The sequence below is a fragment of the Leptosomus discolor genome, chromosome 3 (genome assembly GCF_034619465.1).
Source record: "Leptosomus discolor isolate bLepDis1 chromosome 3, bLepDis1.hap2, whole genome shotgun sequence".
Taxonomy (NCBI): domain Eukaryota; kingdom Metazoa; phylum Chordata; class Aves; order Leptosomiformes; family Leptosomidae; genus Leptosomus; species Leptosomus discolor.
Window position 1 is genome coordinate 45,089,559 of NC_141393.1, and position 18,647 is coordinate 45,108,205.

Sequence of the window (18,647 nt, forward strand, 5' to 3'; positions counted from 1 at the left end):
CCTTCTGAGGATCACAGGGAGTTTTACCTAACAAATACCATGCTCTGTAGAGAACTCGAAACAGTATTGGTGATATTCTTGATTGCTTCTGATTTCTCTATCACATGATAACTTTGGCCTCTAGTTTTTAGTACAGATATTGAGGTCTTTACAATGACTGAAAAGTGTTTTGCAGCCCGTGGTGGGTGATTGTGTATGAAGTAGAATTACGAAGTAGTTTTCTAAAAGAAAGATGTATTGCATGAGTGCTTGAGATAGCAGACAACTGGAGTTGATGACTCAGGTCGCCACAAATGTGTTTTGGGATTCCTAGGTAAGTCCAAAGGCTGAATACTGATCTAAAATGAAGAATACTGACCTCTTGAATGAGAATGTTTAGCTTTAACTATTTTTGGCGTTATCTTCTTGTGCTTTGGTTACTTACTCACTGAAATATTTCTCCGATTCAAATAGCACGGGTAGGGGGCACTCTCTCCCTAAAATTGAAAGGCTGGAGTCTAGACCAGTTTGAAGGTTTGCAATATTGGGGTAGTTAGTTTCTACGGGTCAGCCTTCCTACAGTGAATAAAAACATAGAGAATCCTTCTGTGCCATTTTAAAGGAGCAGCAAAAAGTATAGGTAAGGCTGCTGAGGACTTTGTATTTTACCGCTTCTTACCAAGTACTGGTTGCCCACCATCATATTTAGGGGGCTCCCACTGCACAGTACAGTAGTCTTCTCCAATGTTGCTGATCTTGGGAGCTTCTGGAGGGTCAGGAACATCTGAAGAAAGTGTGAGAATGAATGAGTGTTGTAATTCTTTCAATTTCTTTATACAAGTCAATGATACATTTTTCTTTAACATTTTTTCTGTATTGTATTGATACAGCTTTGTCAGACAGCAACAGTAGGTACAATTGCGACTGTATTATCTTGGTCTAAAGTGAACCCTGCTCTTTGATGCTTCTGTGTTATGTTGGTTTTCCTTTAAATGCCAGTGATTATTCAGCTCCACTGTTCTTCCCAGACATAATCAACTTTTTGCACAAATGTAAGGTTACAAGGCAATTCCAAAGTTTTCTATTTTCTCTAGAATAAACTTTCTATAGAATACAATGGCTGTATGTATTTTGTTGATTTGGAGATATTTATAGTAAATATCCTGATTTAGGATTTATAAAAGATGAAAAGAGACTTAGTATTTACCTAAGCAGTGAATTCTACATTTTAACACTGTAGCTGAAAGTATTTTTCTTTTATAATTTCTAAATTTGATTATAACCTGACTTTTTGTCATATGTGTGGCAGGGTATAAAAAAGTTAAATATGAAAAATTTTATAAAAATTACTGACTCAAAAATCATGTTCCCCCCAGCTCTTCTGTGACTCATAGTGGCAACCTGTTTATCTTATATCAATACATTATGTCTCTTTATTCCATTAACCATTTACTGCTTATAGAATGAAGTATTCTCAGCTTAAAAACATAAACCACAGCAAAATGACAAGTTTTTCTTATCTCAGACAAGCATGAAGCATATACTTCAGAAAGCAATGTCATCTATAGAATTATGCGATCACCTGAAACTGGAAATACATAAAAAGGAAATACATGGATTTCTACTGGGAGTTGTTCTCTTACCTTTTCACACAGAAGGCAACTACCTGTGAAAAAATACTTTTGCCAAATTTTGTGATTAGTAGTATTCCTGCCTTTATGATTCTTTCCTTTTTTTCCAAACCTAAAGTCAGAATTTGCCTCAGTTTTAGAGAAGGGTGAGTTTCAGTGAACTCAAGATGCTTTCATGCTCCAGTTGTTTCCTTCCTTCACTTACCAATAACTTTGACTGTGATATCAGCCTTATCTTCTCCCACTGGATTCTTAAGTATAACTCTGTATACTCCCTCGTCCTCCTTTTCTGCTCCTTCAATGATGAAGACACAGTGGTCTTCATGCATCTCCACACGAACTCTGCCTTCAGATTCAAACAGAAGCTGTGGGCAGTGAAAATAACAGATAAAGACATTGTAAGTTGTACCAGGGACAGCTTGTTGAGCCCATATGTAAGCTGGTGAAAATCTTCAAATTATTGAATATTATAAAAATTATTGAAAAGCTATAAAGTTTTTCAAATTCTATTTGTGTGTAGAAAAGAGAAAATATAGACTAAGTGGCTCACCTAAATAACATTTGGGGAAATCATTTCTGAAAGTCTGCAAGTTGTTAAGATTCTTTGCTAGTTGCACATACCCAGTTAAGCTTCAAAGTTACTAAGTACTTCCACAAATTCCTACTTGGGATAGCTGCTAGAATCAATGTAAAGATGTTTTCATGGATGACAGTTTGGTACTGTGTAAATTCAAGAAGGTTTACAAATTCAAATGGTTGAGCAAACATTCCTGATCAACATTCTACATCTCATATCAGATAACATGGATTTGAACAATTTCCCTCCAAAAAATTGACCATGTTTCTTGTAACTGTTAATGGCATCAGTGTGATTTCTGTCACTCAGGAATGTCATATGGGGTAACTTCCTACTCTTCTCTGAGTTGAGGTCTAAACATAATGAATACAACTTTGTTGTACGTTTATAATACACTCCTTTACATGCCCGTGTATCTTTGGACTTAGAACACAAACCATTAGAAAGCTTATGTGCCTGAATACTGACTAGTACAGCAGAATCCTAAACCTGAAAAAGGTTTATTGTTGCACAATAAATGTAAAATATTGTTGAGTCTATCCAAATAGAAGTTATTTATGTCAAAAAGGAAACTTGTGGGAAAAGGAATCCACTTTCACTGCTTTGTACATACACAGTCCACACTCTTGACCCACTGTCACCTTCTCCTGTGTCCTCTAAGATTTTGTCCTAGTTTTTTTCCTCTAGTTATTACTGAAGTTCACAGGTTAGTGTGTGTGTGTGAATATTAAAAAGTTTTCAAGTAACTGCTTTGATTCCTTGTAATCCAGCTACTGTGTGATGGTAACTAGAAAGAGATTTCCTCAATCAGCATCTTACTCTAAAATTACTTACCAGATCTCTTCTCCTCATTCAAAGAGATTGTGAGGCAGGACGCTGGGCCTGATGTGCTATTTGTTTCACCAGTTTTAATATCTACTGACTTTAATTTTATTCCCTTCTGAATATGACCTTTTATCTGGAAAACACTAAGCAAATTTGTGTTTATAAATAATAAGGAGCTTACCTTACTAACAGTATTTAAATCACTGCTGTTTTCTGAGGGAGTCATGGAATCATCATTGCTTCGAACAAGGTCACTTTTCTAGGTAAGAAAAAAAAACACAACAGAAAATCAAATAAGTCTTTCTGAGCTGAGCAGTAACCTAGGTTTGTTAGGGGAGTTGAATATAGAGGTGTGAGAAAAGCAAAGAGCAAAGTAAGGCAGCAAGCAGACCTGGGAAGGATATCAACTGATACAAAATTAAAAAGCAGAAATGAAAATAGATGTACAGATTGCAGTGAATTAAGGGAAGGGTAAGTCAGCAAAACTAAATTTACAGCTTAAACAAAGATGCATGACGTTCTCACAGTAGAATTGTAACTGGTTGTGTTCTGTGGAACCAGTTACTTATCTTGTGTAACTACAAAAATAAGGATTGTTTCTTTCTGTAACAATGGGATAGTAAGTCAAAGTAAATGTTTTAACACTCTGAAATATAGTCAGGTCTGTAACACACATCAAACAATGTATTCTGAAGCTGTGCTACTGCTTGTTAGGATTTCATTAGTAAGTAGAAGTTATTCATCCTTCAAATCAAGACTGTCTTCTTTTACTCATATTCTGCTTTTGAAATAACACTGTATAGGGGTTGTTTGATACCCATAGTCATTTTATCAGGGAAACTTGTGTATGAGCGTGTCAGTTGTTCTTGGTTCCCAAAAGAGGGACAAATGGCTTTTTTGTTTCTATACTAATTCTTCATTGAAAAGTCCGAAGTGTTATTAAATATGCTAACCTGAACAAAGGATGCAACAGAATCATGAATAAATGAGATCAGGGAAACTAACGTAACTGGCAATATTATTTTGTCTATTTTAACACCTATGTGAAGTGTATTGATGCTGTAAAATATTATGCAAAGTGTTTCTGTGTTTTGTGCTAGCTATAGCTCAAGAGCCCACAGATGATGAGGGGTGGGAATGTTCTGAGATAGCCAGAAAGGAAGCTCATTTAGAATTTAGAAGCTAGACACAAAATCTTTTCTTTGATGTTTTGTAACTGCTTTGATAAGGCAAATAGCAAGTGTCCTCTATTTTCATTATACCAAATACAGTTTTACCCCAGTGGTCTGCTAAGAAGACATTTTCTTCACAGACTGTAGAATTTTTGAGAAAGATTAAAAAAGAAGCTGCCATCTCCAGATCATGTCCAATCTATCAGGTGAAGGTGATGGGGATGACGCATCATTTATTTCTTTTTCAGAGGTGGGAAGAGAATTAATGTGTATGGTATCCTACTGTCTGCATGTACATATGTTTGCTCCTATATACTTAGCCCCTTCTTTTGGAATAGAAAACTAGGCAGCAGTTCAGAAAAAGAACAGTTCGGGATGACTCTTACAAAAGCAGCTAAATCCCAAACAGCTGCATTGCAGATATTTAATTTTTTATTGAGGTTTTAAAAATATAGAATTAAAAGGAAGATGAAAATTAACTATGAATTGTAAATCAAAGATTTGAGAAAGAAAATAAATTTCCTGTTGTGACTTCCTTGCCTCAGACATTGTGTCAGGTTACACATTACCTTGTTTACTTTCTGCCAGATGACAGTGGGTGTCGGATCCCCCGATACGGGAACATCCAATCTCAATTTGTTCCCAGCCACAACGACAATAGTGTCAGGGGATTGGCCCAGACAGTCAAGGTGGATTTTGGGAGGTTCTATAGCAAAGGCAGAGAAAGTAAGTTTTAAATATAGCTTGAGTGTTCTGTATGAGGAAAAGAAAAAGTTAATATTCATATATTAAATTAAAAATGAAGAAGTACTGCTCCCTTTGCTATTGAAAACAAGTTTGCTTGCATATAAATGACTGTTGTTCTTACCTTCTCTTGGTACAAAATCAATCTTGACCTCTGGGGAAAAAAAATGCGGGGGGAAGGGGTTAGGATAAATTGACTAAAACCCAGAATTTACATAGCATCTGCACCCACAAATTTTAAAACTATTCTTCATTTAAAACCTCATAAGGCATATACATCAACAGATTAATGCAATGAACTGGAAAACAGGCTTTGCAAAACAATGTAATAATGATACACAAAATAACAGGGAAAAGCAATGTGCCTATGTTGAGGTATCAGGAAAGAGGTTCTGCATACCCTTTCCTGGTATAACCATGATTAATGCCATCATTTCATCCCTCTGGAATTCCCATTGAATATTGTAAGATAACTTACCCAAAAACTGAAGCTTGGCAGAAAGGTTGTAAGCAAATCCCTGAGGGATGAAGGAATAATCAGCCTCATCAGCTGGTGTTACATCCTCAATAGTTAACTTATGGATTCTGGAAACATGAACAAATACATTTCACTCCCTTACCTTGCCTCTTCAGGAGAAACAGGGCTATCTCAAGGGCTAAGGTGCAGGCTATAGGATATTAACAGACATTACTATTTCCTCTCCCCTTGCCCTAACATCAAGTCAACAAATCATCAGGGCTGTAAACTGCTCTACTTTTAGTATTGAAGCAAATCCAGATGAGCATGTTGTCTATGAATGGATTTTTCTTGTCAAGGTAGATGCATAGTCTAGTCTGAACAGAGGAAGCAGTTTCCCTGTTTTAGTCCACTCCTTTATCATTACAAGAGCGGTTGTAACACTGCTGACTGGTTTCATTTGATAAGATTTTGACTACAATAAATTCTGGAAAAAGAAGCTAAAAATTGATGCTCCATCCCTGTATTATTGTAAATTCAAAACAGAATACAGAAAGGGAGTACCAAGGAAGACTTTACCTAACATGTAATGCTTATGTATCTTTGGAATCTTCTTGGTCTCCATTTCCAGTAGTAGTTAGAGTGCTAAGAAACTTGAGCACAGAATTGCACAACTGTATATCTTAACATGAACACTAATTTCTCTGAAGGGGTTTATACGTAAGTGCTATCTAAATCTGTCTAAACACTACTGCTAATTGTTAATTAGGTTTTAAAACACTGGCAATGTGTTTTCTTCCTAGATTGTTTGAATATCAAGAAAACATGAAATCCTAATGAAAACTGAGAATGAATTCTGCTGATGTAGCACTAATGTCATACATGCAAAATGTACCAACACAGAAAGACTGCATACATACCAAAGTAAGTCTATGACTACAACTTGATTGTGTATGAGAAGGTTTTTAGCATTTTTCCATTTAGCTGGAGCCAGGACAAAGTCTTGTTTTACATTCCTGTCCCCTGAGATAACAGTTCCTGTGGACTGTAATGCAATACCCAAGCCTGTACCTGCTTTCTGAAACAAGACTAACCTGCCAATATGGGAGATCTTTATCCTTTCATCTGGGACCAGCTCCTTTCCATTTTTCAACCAGATTCCTTTCACATTTTCATCAGAAACTTCACACTTGAAGACTGCCTGGTCACGGGCCTTCACTGTCAGGTCTGCAATGCTCTGATAAACTTCCAGCTTTTTCTCTGATATTGTGAGAATAATTGAGACACACATCAACAAATCAGAATAGCTCTGTAAGTAAACAGTTGATGTGGATTTACTGAGTAGAAAAGGCTAGGGCTGAACAAGCTGTCTGTGGAAGGGTGAAATATGAAGGGAAATCCACAGCATGCAGGGCTTTAACAGGACTGATATCCTGATAACAATAGGTGCTCAGCTTATCTGCTATATCCGGCACACCGGTCTGAGTTCTCCTTGAGGCCTTTATTACCAAACTTTATGCCCCTTATTAAGTCTTCTTTTTCCCTGGCACAAGGATTATGTTACCCCTACGTGCTATCCTGGAGAAGGTTACCTTCAGCCTGTTTTCATTTTTCAGCTTCTCTGGTTCTGTAATATTACCTGTGCCTACCTTGTACAATTAGTTCAGCGACTGATACCCCACCATTGGTCTTCACGGTGTAGTGTCCACTATCCTCCTTGGTTGACTCATTAATGATTAGATACTGCTTTTTTCCATCTTTCTTGAACCGATATTTGAATGTTTCTTCCCGTGTCAGCTCAATTCCATCCTTTTCCCTGCAATGCCAAATAGTGTTGAGTCATTTTTCTATGGTTGGAAGAGAAGAATAAGAGTCAGCTCAATGTTACTAGAGATTGGAAGACACAAGATAAATCCAATCTTTGTAGCATTTCAAGAGACTGTTGTACAAATGTTAGCAGAACCAAAACCAGAATGCTTCTAGCTTGACTGTTAATTTAAGATGTTCGAATTCTGGTTTAGGAGAGTTCACTCACAAGGAGTTACTTGATTGTTACTTTCATGTTTATCTGTAGCATATAAATAGTATGATAAATGCTGTAGAAGATAGAGATGAAGATATGCTTCATCAGCAGGGAATGCACCACCTTAAAAGCTGCCATAAAGTAAATGGGACTTGCTGGGAAATTACTTAAAAATCTTAACTTTCCTGATGTGAACTATAATTGTTACAAATTCATGGTTTACGGGCATCAGTAAAAGAAGAAAATTTTAGGATGGAATTAAATGAAAGATATATTTTGAATTTTGTAGCCACTTCCATTGAAGGATGCCACAGTATATTTAAGACATTACTAAATTAAGCTTCACCATCCAGCCTGGGAGGAAATTTGATCATTGTAATTTCCAATCATTATGAAGGGAAACAAGCAGAGAGGATTCATGCTGTTTAGTCAAGGTCACACAAAAATACATAAGACTTTTTAGAGATTTCCTGTTCCTAATCCTAAATAACGTAAACAGGCTACATGAAAATTACTTGGAATTTCTTCCACTAACTCATTTTGTAGCTTTTTTCTATTTGTCATTATTATTTGAATATATTTATATCATGTTACTTGAATACTGCTGCAGTTTGTAAATGAAAAAGTTTTTCTCTTTGATACTTACATGGAAGAAGAAATAGAAAAGATATTATGCTTTTAATAGAGTAAGAATTTTCTTTCTACCTTGTGTTGTTTGTTATCAGTGGCTATTCAGCTTAACAAATGAGCTTACAGAATAGCAAATTGAAATGCTGCTTAGGGCCTCACTTAAATACTATAGCTCTAATCTCTAGGTAGATGGCAAGGAAACATTTTGCCCCTGTCAGAGTCTGCTGAAGTAAATCACAAGATCAAAACTTTAAGCAGAGACAGGAATCCTACAGCTTGTGAATTAGATGTACCTGCTGCAATTGCATTTCAAAATATCTACAGGTTACTTCCTCCTAACTGTTCTTTAGAGCACAGCTTATTGGAACGTATAGTTGGTTTAGAAAAGCACTAGCCTCCCTTCCAGATCACAGGACTACAACACTAGTAAGGGAAGAAACAAAGGATGCCTATAACAACCATGTGAAATACTCAGGTTAATGTTTCCTCTGCTGGCTGAGTGGCAAGAGTCTGAGGCCACATGCAAGATGCTCTCCTAAGGCTGCTATTCTCATTCATGCAGATCAGTTCTGGAAAAAGTGCTACAATGCAATGAGTAAACCTTTGCTGAACTGCTGAGAGCGGACTGTAATCCAGAAGTTCAACATGCTGCTGTGGCAAAACCATGCACATGCTGGTGTTCCAAAGCTGAATTTTTAAATTTATTTTTTGGTCATGTATTTTGATACATGGCTCAAAGATATCTGAATGCTCTATTCAGACATTGATAAGAAATAGATCTCTTCAAGTGTTGCCTAAATAATGCAAATAGATTATTTGCAATGACTAGTGTCTTAAATCCCTGGAAAGGGAATAGCATATTTAATTTGTGTTTGTTTTAGTGACTAGCACACTGCTGATATTGTGTATGAGTGCTTGCGGAGGTGTGTACTGACAAATAGCGGAGTGATAAAACTGTAAACCACAAAAAAGAGCTCTCAGATATCATTTGGCTTGAAATAATACACCGCTGCAGTGAAAAGCGAAAAACCTCATATAAGGTAATATTACAGGCCTTCCATCGGTAACTAGAGCAATGAAGTAGAAGAATCAGTTAGTATTAAAGTGGAAGTAGAGGATTTTATAGAACCATAGAAGTGTTGGTTTAAAGACTACTGCAGGTCTTCTGGTCCAGCCTCAAACTTGAAGCAGAACTAGTGCAATAAGAAATGCTTTCCTATTTCCTGTTTAGAATGTAAGGATAAATTGATTATTATCTTCTAAGATATCACTGATGTAGGTACTATGTGATAATGGGGACACACAGATTTATTGTTACGACATTACTATAGTTTGTTTTCATTTGGAGCCGCTAAGATGATGCATTCAGAGATGGGAAAAATTAGGTCGAAACTATGTATTTTATGACATCTTTTCTTCTCCAAGAATTATATTTCCAAGACCTGAAGTTTGGAAATAACTATTCCATAGTACTGCATAATAATAGAGTAAGACCTTTCTGGGTGATCATGAGAACATTCTTTCCTGATGTGAAGAGACCCACATAATGAATTCTCCAAGCCCCTTAGCCGGATAACCATGCTTAAGAGGCTGTAAGCCTTATTTCTGTCTTTTGCAAGTCACATAGCTGCTTTTGTTCATGTGCTTGTGATTTCATATCCCAGGTTTAAAGGGTGCAAGAGCTATAACAGGTGCCCTGATTTAGTGCCTGTTAGTTGGCCTAAACAGTTGAGCAGTTCCCTACCGAGCCATAAAACTGGAACACTTTCTCCATACTGTTTTATGTCTTCCCTGGACATTTCTCTCCATCGTGTCCAAAATGCTCCCTTTGTTGCCAAAAAGCATTGACTGACTCTCACATAATAAAACCAGTAAAATACAGTGTAAATGTCTTAACTGCTCAGTTTTCTGTTGCTATGGTTTGAAGAGTTTCTCTGACCACTTGCTGCATTTCAGGCTGAGACAGCTGCTGATTTGCCCTTGTCACACCAAATGCCCATCCCACAGATAACAGCTCTGCAAGATGGTATGGGAGTTGTTCAAAGGCATAGGATCAAAGTGTGGCAGCTGCACTGTGCTCTGAGAGGGACAGATCTGGTTGCCCCATCTCTTGTGACCAGGCATCTGTAAGCAGCTCCTGAACAATAGCATATGTGTGCCTGTGCATGTGGCTTTAATAGCATAATGCATATGCTGTACTAGCTCTATTTAAATTCTGAGTTCCTTCCTTTGGGACAGCAGATGAGTGGTTGGCACTTCCCAGGAATGTAATGGGCATTGTGGGAACAGTTGATAACCATGTGCCTGAAGCTGTTAACAAGCACAAGAGAATTTCATCTGGTAGAGAAATGAAGTGAGAACACTGTGCATAAGACCTGGTATGTGAGCACTGCCTGCTGTGCCTGCCGAAGCAGCATGAACCTTTTAGCTTCCGTTCAGCTGGGATGTCCAACAAAATGGACTCTATGATCTAAATGTTTGTCATCTTAATCCTGCTCGCTGTATATGCATAATGACCAGCTTTGCAGGATCACTGCAACAGGTATGTTAAAATAAGTCAATGACCTTCCCTCTCGGTTTCAAGAGACACTAATTTTTTACCTAAGAAAAAATACTTTAAAAAAAAAAAACCAACCCTCACTGCAGTTGAGAAGACCAGAAGACTCCATAAAGTATAGCAAACTCATCACAATACAGATCTGACTAGTCTGGGCAATAGTTAGACATTACTGTTAAGTGTTTAGAAAACTTTAAAAGCTAACAGCTTGGTACAGTTAGTAGCATCCTGTAAACACTGAACAAGAAATTCTAGAGAAACTATAAAATAGCTATACTTCCTTTGTTTTCTGCCATATTCTGGCCTCTCATTTACTTCTCAATGTTTGACATGTAAGAAGAGGATCAATCTTTTCCTGATAACTATTATGTAGGATGCCTTCTTCCTTTTTTATTCCACATCTCTTCTCCACAAACACTGGTCCTAGAATGTCCCATGGAGCGATATGGTTGGGGTTTTTTTTCCCTTTCTATTCCCTTACCATTTCACAGTAGCTCCTTCCTCAGACACTTCACACTCGAACTCCACTCTCTCTCCAACCATCACCATCTGGTCCTCCAGTGGGTGAGTGATCAGGATTGGAGGTTCTGGAAATAAAGAGACTTTTATTAAAACAGTATTCTGAAAGACTGAAGACCAGAGGTAGATTTCACCACTCTGTACTCTACAGGAAGAAACCCTGGCCAAACACATGGTGATGTTCTCTGTGTTGGAACTTAAAATTTACTATGCCAGATCACATTATCAATATTATTAAATGGCCTTTTGGGTTTTGCTTCATGAGATGGAACACAAACACAGGATTAGTGAGTTTTCATATATATTCTGAAATTCTAAACTGGAGGCATTAGTATTATATTGTTACTGGAGGTACTACTTAATCTGCTTGTGGAGCTTGAGGCACATGTTTATCTTGAGTGGAACCAAATTTTTAAAGTAAGAGTCTAGTCCTATTGTTCGGAAGATGTAAATCACTTTCCAAATGAGAATTAATGGTAATTATTGCTGTGCTGGTTTCCTGTCCTTTCTTAGTTGCAGCTATAGGGAAAATTTTCCTTAATTTAACTGTAAGAAAAATACCTACTTCAACAGGTGTCAGAATTTGGTCATATGGTTGAAAGTTTCCTTTCCTATGAGATTAACTAATCTGAAAGTAGAAAACATGACAGTAACTCAACGCTAAACACTATGGGAGATCTCTTTCCTTTTGCTACCATTGCTCACCTTTTACAAACAATTCTGTGAAGCTCTTCTCCTCCCCTACCACACATTCATATGCTGCATCGTCAGCCAGAGAGCAGTGGTTTATGGTCAGTACTCTCTTATTCCCAACAGCCTCAAAAATATATCTGAAAAGAGAATCTAAATGTAATTATCAAAGAGTAACTCTCTTGGACCCAGTAACTGTCTTCCCCTGTCTGGTAGAGAAAAAGATTCCTACTTTTTTTCTGACATCAGTGACAATGTTTGTTAGTACTTAAACCCTATATCCCTGTCTCACTGACAGAAGCAGTGTTTGAAAAACTAGCACAGGAAATTATGGAGAAATCTTCATACAAGTGCGATACACACAAACTCCTATGAATGGTGCTGCATGCTTTTCTAACATCTAGCCGTACAACAAACCTGACTACCATTAAAAATGCCTTGTCATGCCTTCAGCACACCATCACTGGAAACTGGTTTTACAAACAAGCTACACTGAAATATATCCCATATCATGAGAAAGTGATTTTGAACCCTGGATATACACATAAAGATCAGAATATAATCTGAGGACTTACTTGCTGAGTAGGTAGATGTATGCATCCAGATCCACGTGTAGATATATAGAGAAGAGGGAAGAAGAAGAAAGTCATGAGAACAGCAAACTGACCCTGAGCCAAAGCACTATGTAGATTCTTTCTCAGCTCCTATTTCTCCCTATTTTATTCCGTTCTTTCTAAGAAAAGCTAGTTTTTCCACTTTGTCCAAGCTGTAGCCCATTCCTTTTTGGATTTCCCATATTTCTAGTTTACCTGCCACTCATTTGGATCTCCTGTCCGTTCTTCAGCCATTTCACATCAGCATCTGGATTGGCAACTTCGACCATTAATTTAATCTTTTGCCCTTTGTCTACTTGGTAAGCTGGATCCAGTTTCTTGAGGAATGCTTATGATGAAGAATGATTTAAAACAAAAAAGAGTATCTTAATTTTTACACTTAATTTTTCTTTGCATTCTCTGTCTGGAAAGCAAATTTTTATTCCCTTCCCTGTTCTTTCCCACCATCTTAAACCTTCCCTGCTTACTGCATCTTTCTTTGCATTTTTACCATTTCTGTCTTTTCTTAATCCTGCTCTGTTTTCTGTTATTCCTTAACATAGGATGAAAAGCACATGATACAATCTAAAATAAACAAAGTAGAATATTCTAAATCAGACGTGAATTTGTACTTCAACACATCCTAAACAGAGTTACAGCTATGTCTGCCCATGTAGGAAAATGATACTGATCATCTCAGGACTAATGAATAGCAGCTTGTGTTCTCTGTTTATGACTTTTAAAACAAATCAGTTAAAATTAAAATTAAAAATCAGGTAACTAATATTTCACCAGACTAGAAAAGACTCAAGAATTCCAAATATATCATGCCAATGGAAATGAAATTCTTTAACTGTATCATCAATGCCTGACATACTGACCAGTTTTGGGGAGTGGGGGGTGTGTTGTTTTTATGTTCAGGGAAAGCTAAGGGGAAAAGAAGAAACTAGTTAAATGACCATGTTCAGAATATCCAGAGTTTCAGAGCAAGGTAGCTGAGAGCTTTGGGCATAGCTTTAATCTTTGGTAATCAGCATCTTGCATGTAAAGACTGTGTAACAATTGGAATAGGAAACTTCTATTTCTCGTGCTCTTGTATCTGGCCGCTGCTCAGATGACACTAATATTTGAAGAACTCCCAAAAAAAAGATAGGGACATGTATATTTGGAATAACTACAGCTTGCCAACCTGTACTTTTTTTCTCTTCCTTCTTTATGCGTTTGAGGCGTTTCAGCATCCCACGCAAATCTGTGATACCATACTGAAAAGCAATTTTCTCGTATTCGGAAGGAGGAGCTTTCCTCAGGATTTCCCAGACATCAACATCAGATTGTGATTCAGATTTTGCTTCACCTCTGCAGAAAAGGATTAGAGTACCTGAATGCCACTATTGAGAGCATTTAAAAACAGCTGTAGGCTTGGCAAGCTACACATTGGCTTGATGAAGCCATTTCTTAATAAAGATTTTAGCAGTCTAAATTTTGCTGTGTTATTAGCTAAAATAATTAAATAAACCTGGTGACTAGTTTTACTTCTATTTATGTATACAGTGATTAAAATCCAATTGCTGTCCTGAAGCGTTTACTTTCTAATAGACAAAGAAAATAAATATTAACTTCACTTTAATGATGTAATGGAAACACAAGAAGACTTATTTTCTAGTGATGGTCATACACAAAACATGTGGCAAAGCAAGGAACAGAACTGATATCCTGAGAATGCCTTAGAAACAAGGCAGTTGGTTAATGCTAATAAGAAACAATTCCTTTTCTACTCAGAACATTTTTTCTCTTCACTAAAATGAATCAGAGATTATCAAATATTTGTCATCTATTGTAAAGAATATTGTTGACTATAGTAATCTATAAAACATCAAGACACTTAGACTTGTGAGTAGCAGCAAACAAGACAATTATTTACAATTAACTACTTATTTTATAGTTTAACCAAAGAACTAGTGATTATGGAAAAATTAACGTTTGGTTTAGCAAAACCAAGTGAAACGTTGGTTGTCTGGCTTTGGAAAAGGCATTCATTTTCTGTCATCATATTTTTTACTTAAAAGATCATAAATAGAAAAAAAAATTGGTGTAACCTTACCGATTTGCCGACCTCAAGAAGCTGCTGTATTCCAGAACAATGCAGAGAACCATTTGGAAAAACATGCAGCATCCCAATGGGCAAGAAAGAAGGCATCATTTGTTAATACAAGAGTCATGAATGTCATCTTCACCTTTAGCAGAACAAGCCTGTGCTTGTAGCAGGGAGATGAAGGAGCTAATGCAAAAACTCTGAAATAGGCTTAAGAAAAATGCTGTTCCCTATTGAAACCAAACTCACTCCCACACTTTGTACAGTTCCACTCTGCAGTGTGTAAGCACTTCTGCTTATTCCTAATTATGGCTGATTAGTCTTACAGGGAAACAAAAAGCTCTACTTTGCCCTGTCATCATGGAGTTGTTGCCTGTCACAGTTTGCATTTTGGTAAACAGAGAAAGGATGGAAGAAGTAACATTTTCTTAAAAATTTCTTTAGGAAAACGAACTTTCTGTGGCTGTTGTTTCTGGTATCACCAAGACCAAACACATTCCAGTGCAGCAATACACATCATTATAACGAAGCCACGTTCAGTGGTAAACCCCAACAAGAAGACAAGTTATGCAGCAGGTCATGCAGAGAAAAGTGGAGGATTATTGGGCATATTTCCTTTTTTTTTTTTTTTCAGGAAAAGACCATTAGTCTGTGAGAAATATTACTACTTAAAAAAGCATGACTGTAGTCAGTCTAGACAGGAGGTAGAACCAAACATTTCTGGTACGCCTTTTATTGCCCCAAAAAAGGCTTGCTTTTAACAAGAGTGCTGTTTGTTTAATTACCACAGCCTAGGCTTGGGGTTCCCAGCACCCTTGTAGTTCTTGAACAGAAAGGAAGCAAGAGGATTTCAACTCAGTGCGTTTGAGATGAACTACGGCATGAAATACCTTATATCTTTGGAGTGGTTTAGCACTCAGTAGCACTCATCAAATTGATAGGTGTATCTAGAGTACACCTGTCAATTCGAGGAGTAGTTTTGCCTAGCAGAAGGCAAGACAATTGAACTGATTTGCCAACTAGAACAAGGTATCTTTTTTTTAACATAAGCAGTTCTCGGGTTAGTTGCCCTGATCATATCAATGAGTAACTTTAGAAATATTTCTAAATACATGTAAATTGGAATAAATATGTAAGTACATAAAACTAGGAATATTTAATATTTTTAGCATATGCTGAGTTTTTGTACTAGTAATTAATGTTCCATGGAGCAAAGTGTATCTCAAAAGGAAATATAAAATCATAGGAAATAAGAAAGACTTAACAATTCAAATGTTATTATTTTCCCTCAGGCATTATATAAATATTAGTGGTGTCTCTATCTATCTGCCTATTTATATGTTGATTTGTATACACCCCTTTACCTGAAAATTTGCAGGTAGGATTATTCACAGAGTTTTCAAAAATATTTTGTGTGAGTTATTTTTAAATACACCATGAGAAAAATCTTATGATTTGGAAGCAATTCCACAGTCTAGTATATTTCACTATCAAGACGACTTCCTTAATTTTTGCTTCAGCTTTTCCATGACTCAGTGTCATCCCATTGTTATATCTGTCAATGCGGTTTTGATGCATGCAAGCTGAAATACAAGAAATTTGATCATAAGCCAGAGTACAGTCTCTTCCTTGGAAACACTAATATTTTCTAATTACAAGGAAAGGCTTGTAAGTTGCATGTAAAATGGTACTAAAAGCTAAAGGTTGTAATTTGTATAGTGTTTAATTGAGTTCTGAAAATTAAAAGAAAAAAATTTCTTTCTCTGCCTCTCAGCAAAGGTTTCCCCATCCCAGTACTCCTTTTTCACCGTTTTGTATTTGTTAAAACATTCTCTTTGATCCCATAAAGACACAAGGTTTCCACAGTTAGGCTGTACTCTTTCACTACCAACAGGAACTAAGCAGTGTATGAAAAGTAATAGAGCACTTGGACTCCTGAAGTTTCTCCCACCCTTACGTTACTCCCTGATGTTGGGGATCCTTATTCAGAGCGATCACCTCATAGGTTAACTATGGATGCACTTGGAGGCATTAAGATGCGGCTTAGTGAACCTGCTGTAAATGGAATATGCAGCTGATATGTTTTAAACATATGTGGAGGGGTTAAAAATAATTTTGTACATCCCGGAGATGGTTCCTTCCTATCCCATTACTGTCAACTGATTGGACCCTATCAGCTGTCACCTCCTTCAAGGTCTCTGCTCACTATCCGATTTAATAGTTCTGTGACAGCTGTTCCTTTCCTCTTCCCAGTGACCTCTCCTTGGCCCATGACATCTGTATGTCAACACCAGTTAATTAAATTACAGGGATAGGAGATATATTATTAAATTAAGCTCTCTTTATTATAGTGGGAAAGTTCATTACCTCCAGATTGAGAGGCACTTGTAAATTAGATGGGACAGAGCAGAAGTGGTAAAAGAATAATCAATTCTTTTTGAAACCTGCACAGCTTCTGAGAGTTCTTCAGCATGAGGTCCCTTTTCCTATTCTATTTTAATGAAGAATACTTTCACTCCATGATGAGTTTTTATGCCTATCAGTTCTCATTAATATAGGAGTGGTCTTCAACTGTGCTGTGCAAAGCCTGAAGGATCTACAAATTACTTATAAAGTGTCTGTGAAAAACAACTAGAAGCAGTGACTCTATCAATATGCTTAAATTCACTAAGCAGAGATTTCTAAGTCAAGAAAGGTCAAAAACACTGATAAAATGCAGTGAAATTTATAAGCTTCTATTAATTAAATATGTTTGTAGTCTAACAAATAATGAATAGTTAAATCCACAAACTGAACATTTCTGGAAATACCAGAGACTTGTACTACTTTTAAAAATTCTACCACTGCTCAAAACTAATTATGAAAGCAGAAGGGAAAGGCCGTAGGAGCGGGGCTCATAGTACTTAGCACTACATTCCAGCTGGAGTCACTGGATGAAATTATGCAAATATTTTCATGTTGGCCTCCATTTATTTGAAATTTTTAAAAAGATATCAACAATTGGGTTTTGCCCTACTTTTTTATAGAAATTAGAATGTGTGTACAACTACTGTATTTCAGGTCTCAAACCATACAGTTTTGATTATTGCCATTATTCAGAAAGCGTATTTTCCCTGCTTTAGAATTAAAAAAAAAACCTCTAATGTGATTTTTGTTTCAGACTTCTCTGGGGTTCATGATGAAACAGAAAACTTTGATATCAATTTCAGCTATAGAAAGTTTGATAGGTGTACTTTCTGTGTCATCTAGCTGGCTCCCCTGAGAGTTCTGCTTGCAGTGTTACTGCAAAGCCAGAATTCACTTCTAGTTGGATACACTGCATATTGCACAATACAGGGCTTTGTGTACCTATGTGACCTTGTTTGCCCCACTGAAATCTGGGCAAAACATGAGGCTGTTGCAGCTTTATTGCCTTCTGTAACCATGCTACTTCAGATATCTACATGATCCTCTACTCTTTGTGAAGTTAAAACACTTTTTATAAATCATGATACCAATACCTGAACAGAGTCTGGACACAGATTCACAATAACATTTACCCATGGAGTTGATTATGAAAATTTAAACTGAGTAAGTTTAGATTTGCAAAATACAAGCCTTGTGACAAGTGTTTATACTAACTTCAGGAGCTGGAAAGACAGAGTAAGCAGTCAAGGGCAGTGAGTGTGCTTGGAGTAATGGGATGATGATGAGCAGTGGAAACTTTACTTGGAATAAAAAGAAATGTTTTGTAACAGAGAAGCCTGTACATTTATGGAAGAATTGACTTCAGTAATATGTTCACTTAACGTATGTTTAAGGATGGATGGATCAAAACTTCAGCACATATTTGATAGGCACCAGCAGGTATATTATGCAAATGATTTTTCTGATTCTAATTTCTAAGACAATAGGCATTTAAAGCAGCAGGTTATTGAGAAAATCTAGAAATTCAAGGACAATTTAAAACTGCTAATAAAAGAAAGTGATGGTGAAAACCAAAGGACATTCAGAAAAATACATAAATTTGTATTGAATGGTCCACTCTTAACTTCCACTAATTGTTTAAAAGAATTTCTGGCTCAGAAATTGGCGGCTGATAATTTTCTTTTGTACTATCTAATTTTTGTCACACTGTACATGTAAGAAAGATAAAGATACATGCGTTATTTCAAACCA

At 36.7% G+C, this 18,647-nt stretch overlaps 1 protein-coding gene across 1 annotated transcript in view; it reads right to left on the minus strand.

The window, feature by feature from the left end:
* MYBPC3 (myosin binding protein C3) overlaps positions 1–18,647 on the minus strand; it is a 64,795-nt gene that overhangs the window by 23,362 nt on the left and 22,786 nt on the right. The window contains exons 11-24 of the mRNA XM_086462999.1: positions 14,499–14,522; positions 13,587–13,753; positions 12,614–12,746; positions 12,380–12,382; positions 11,820–11,944; positions 11,077–11,182; positions 7,035–7,201; positions 6,480–6,645; positions 5,407–5,513; positions 5,053–5,082; positions 4,754–4,890; positions 3,194–3,271; positions 1,816–1,975; positions 659–763 (exon numbers count right to left, since the gene is read on the minus strand). Of these exons, the coding sequence (XP_086319125.1) occupies positions 659–763; positions 1,816–1,975; positions 3,194–3,271; positions 4,754–4,890; positions 5,053–5,082; positions 5,407–5,513; positions 6,480–6,645; positions 7,035–7,201; positions 11,077–11,182; positions 11,820–11,944; positions 12,380–12,382; positions 12,614–12,746; positions 13,587–13,753; positions 14,499–14,522 (1,508 nt within the window). The remainder of the gene's footprint in view (positions 1–658; positions 764–1,815; positions 1,976–3,193; positions 3,272–4,753; positions 4,891–5,052; positions 5,083–5,406; positions 5,514–6,479; positions 6,646–7,034; positions 7,202–11,076; positions 11,183–11,819; positions 11,945–12,379; positions 12,383–12,613; positions 12,747–13,586; positions 13,754–14,498; positions 14,523–18,647) is intronic.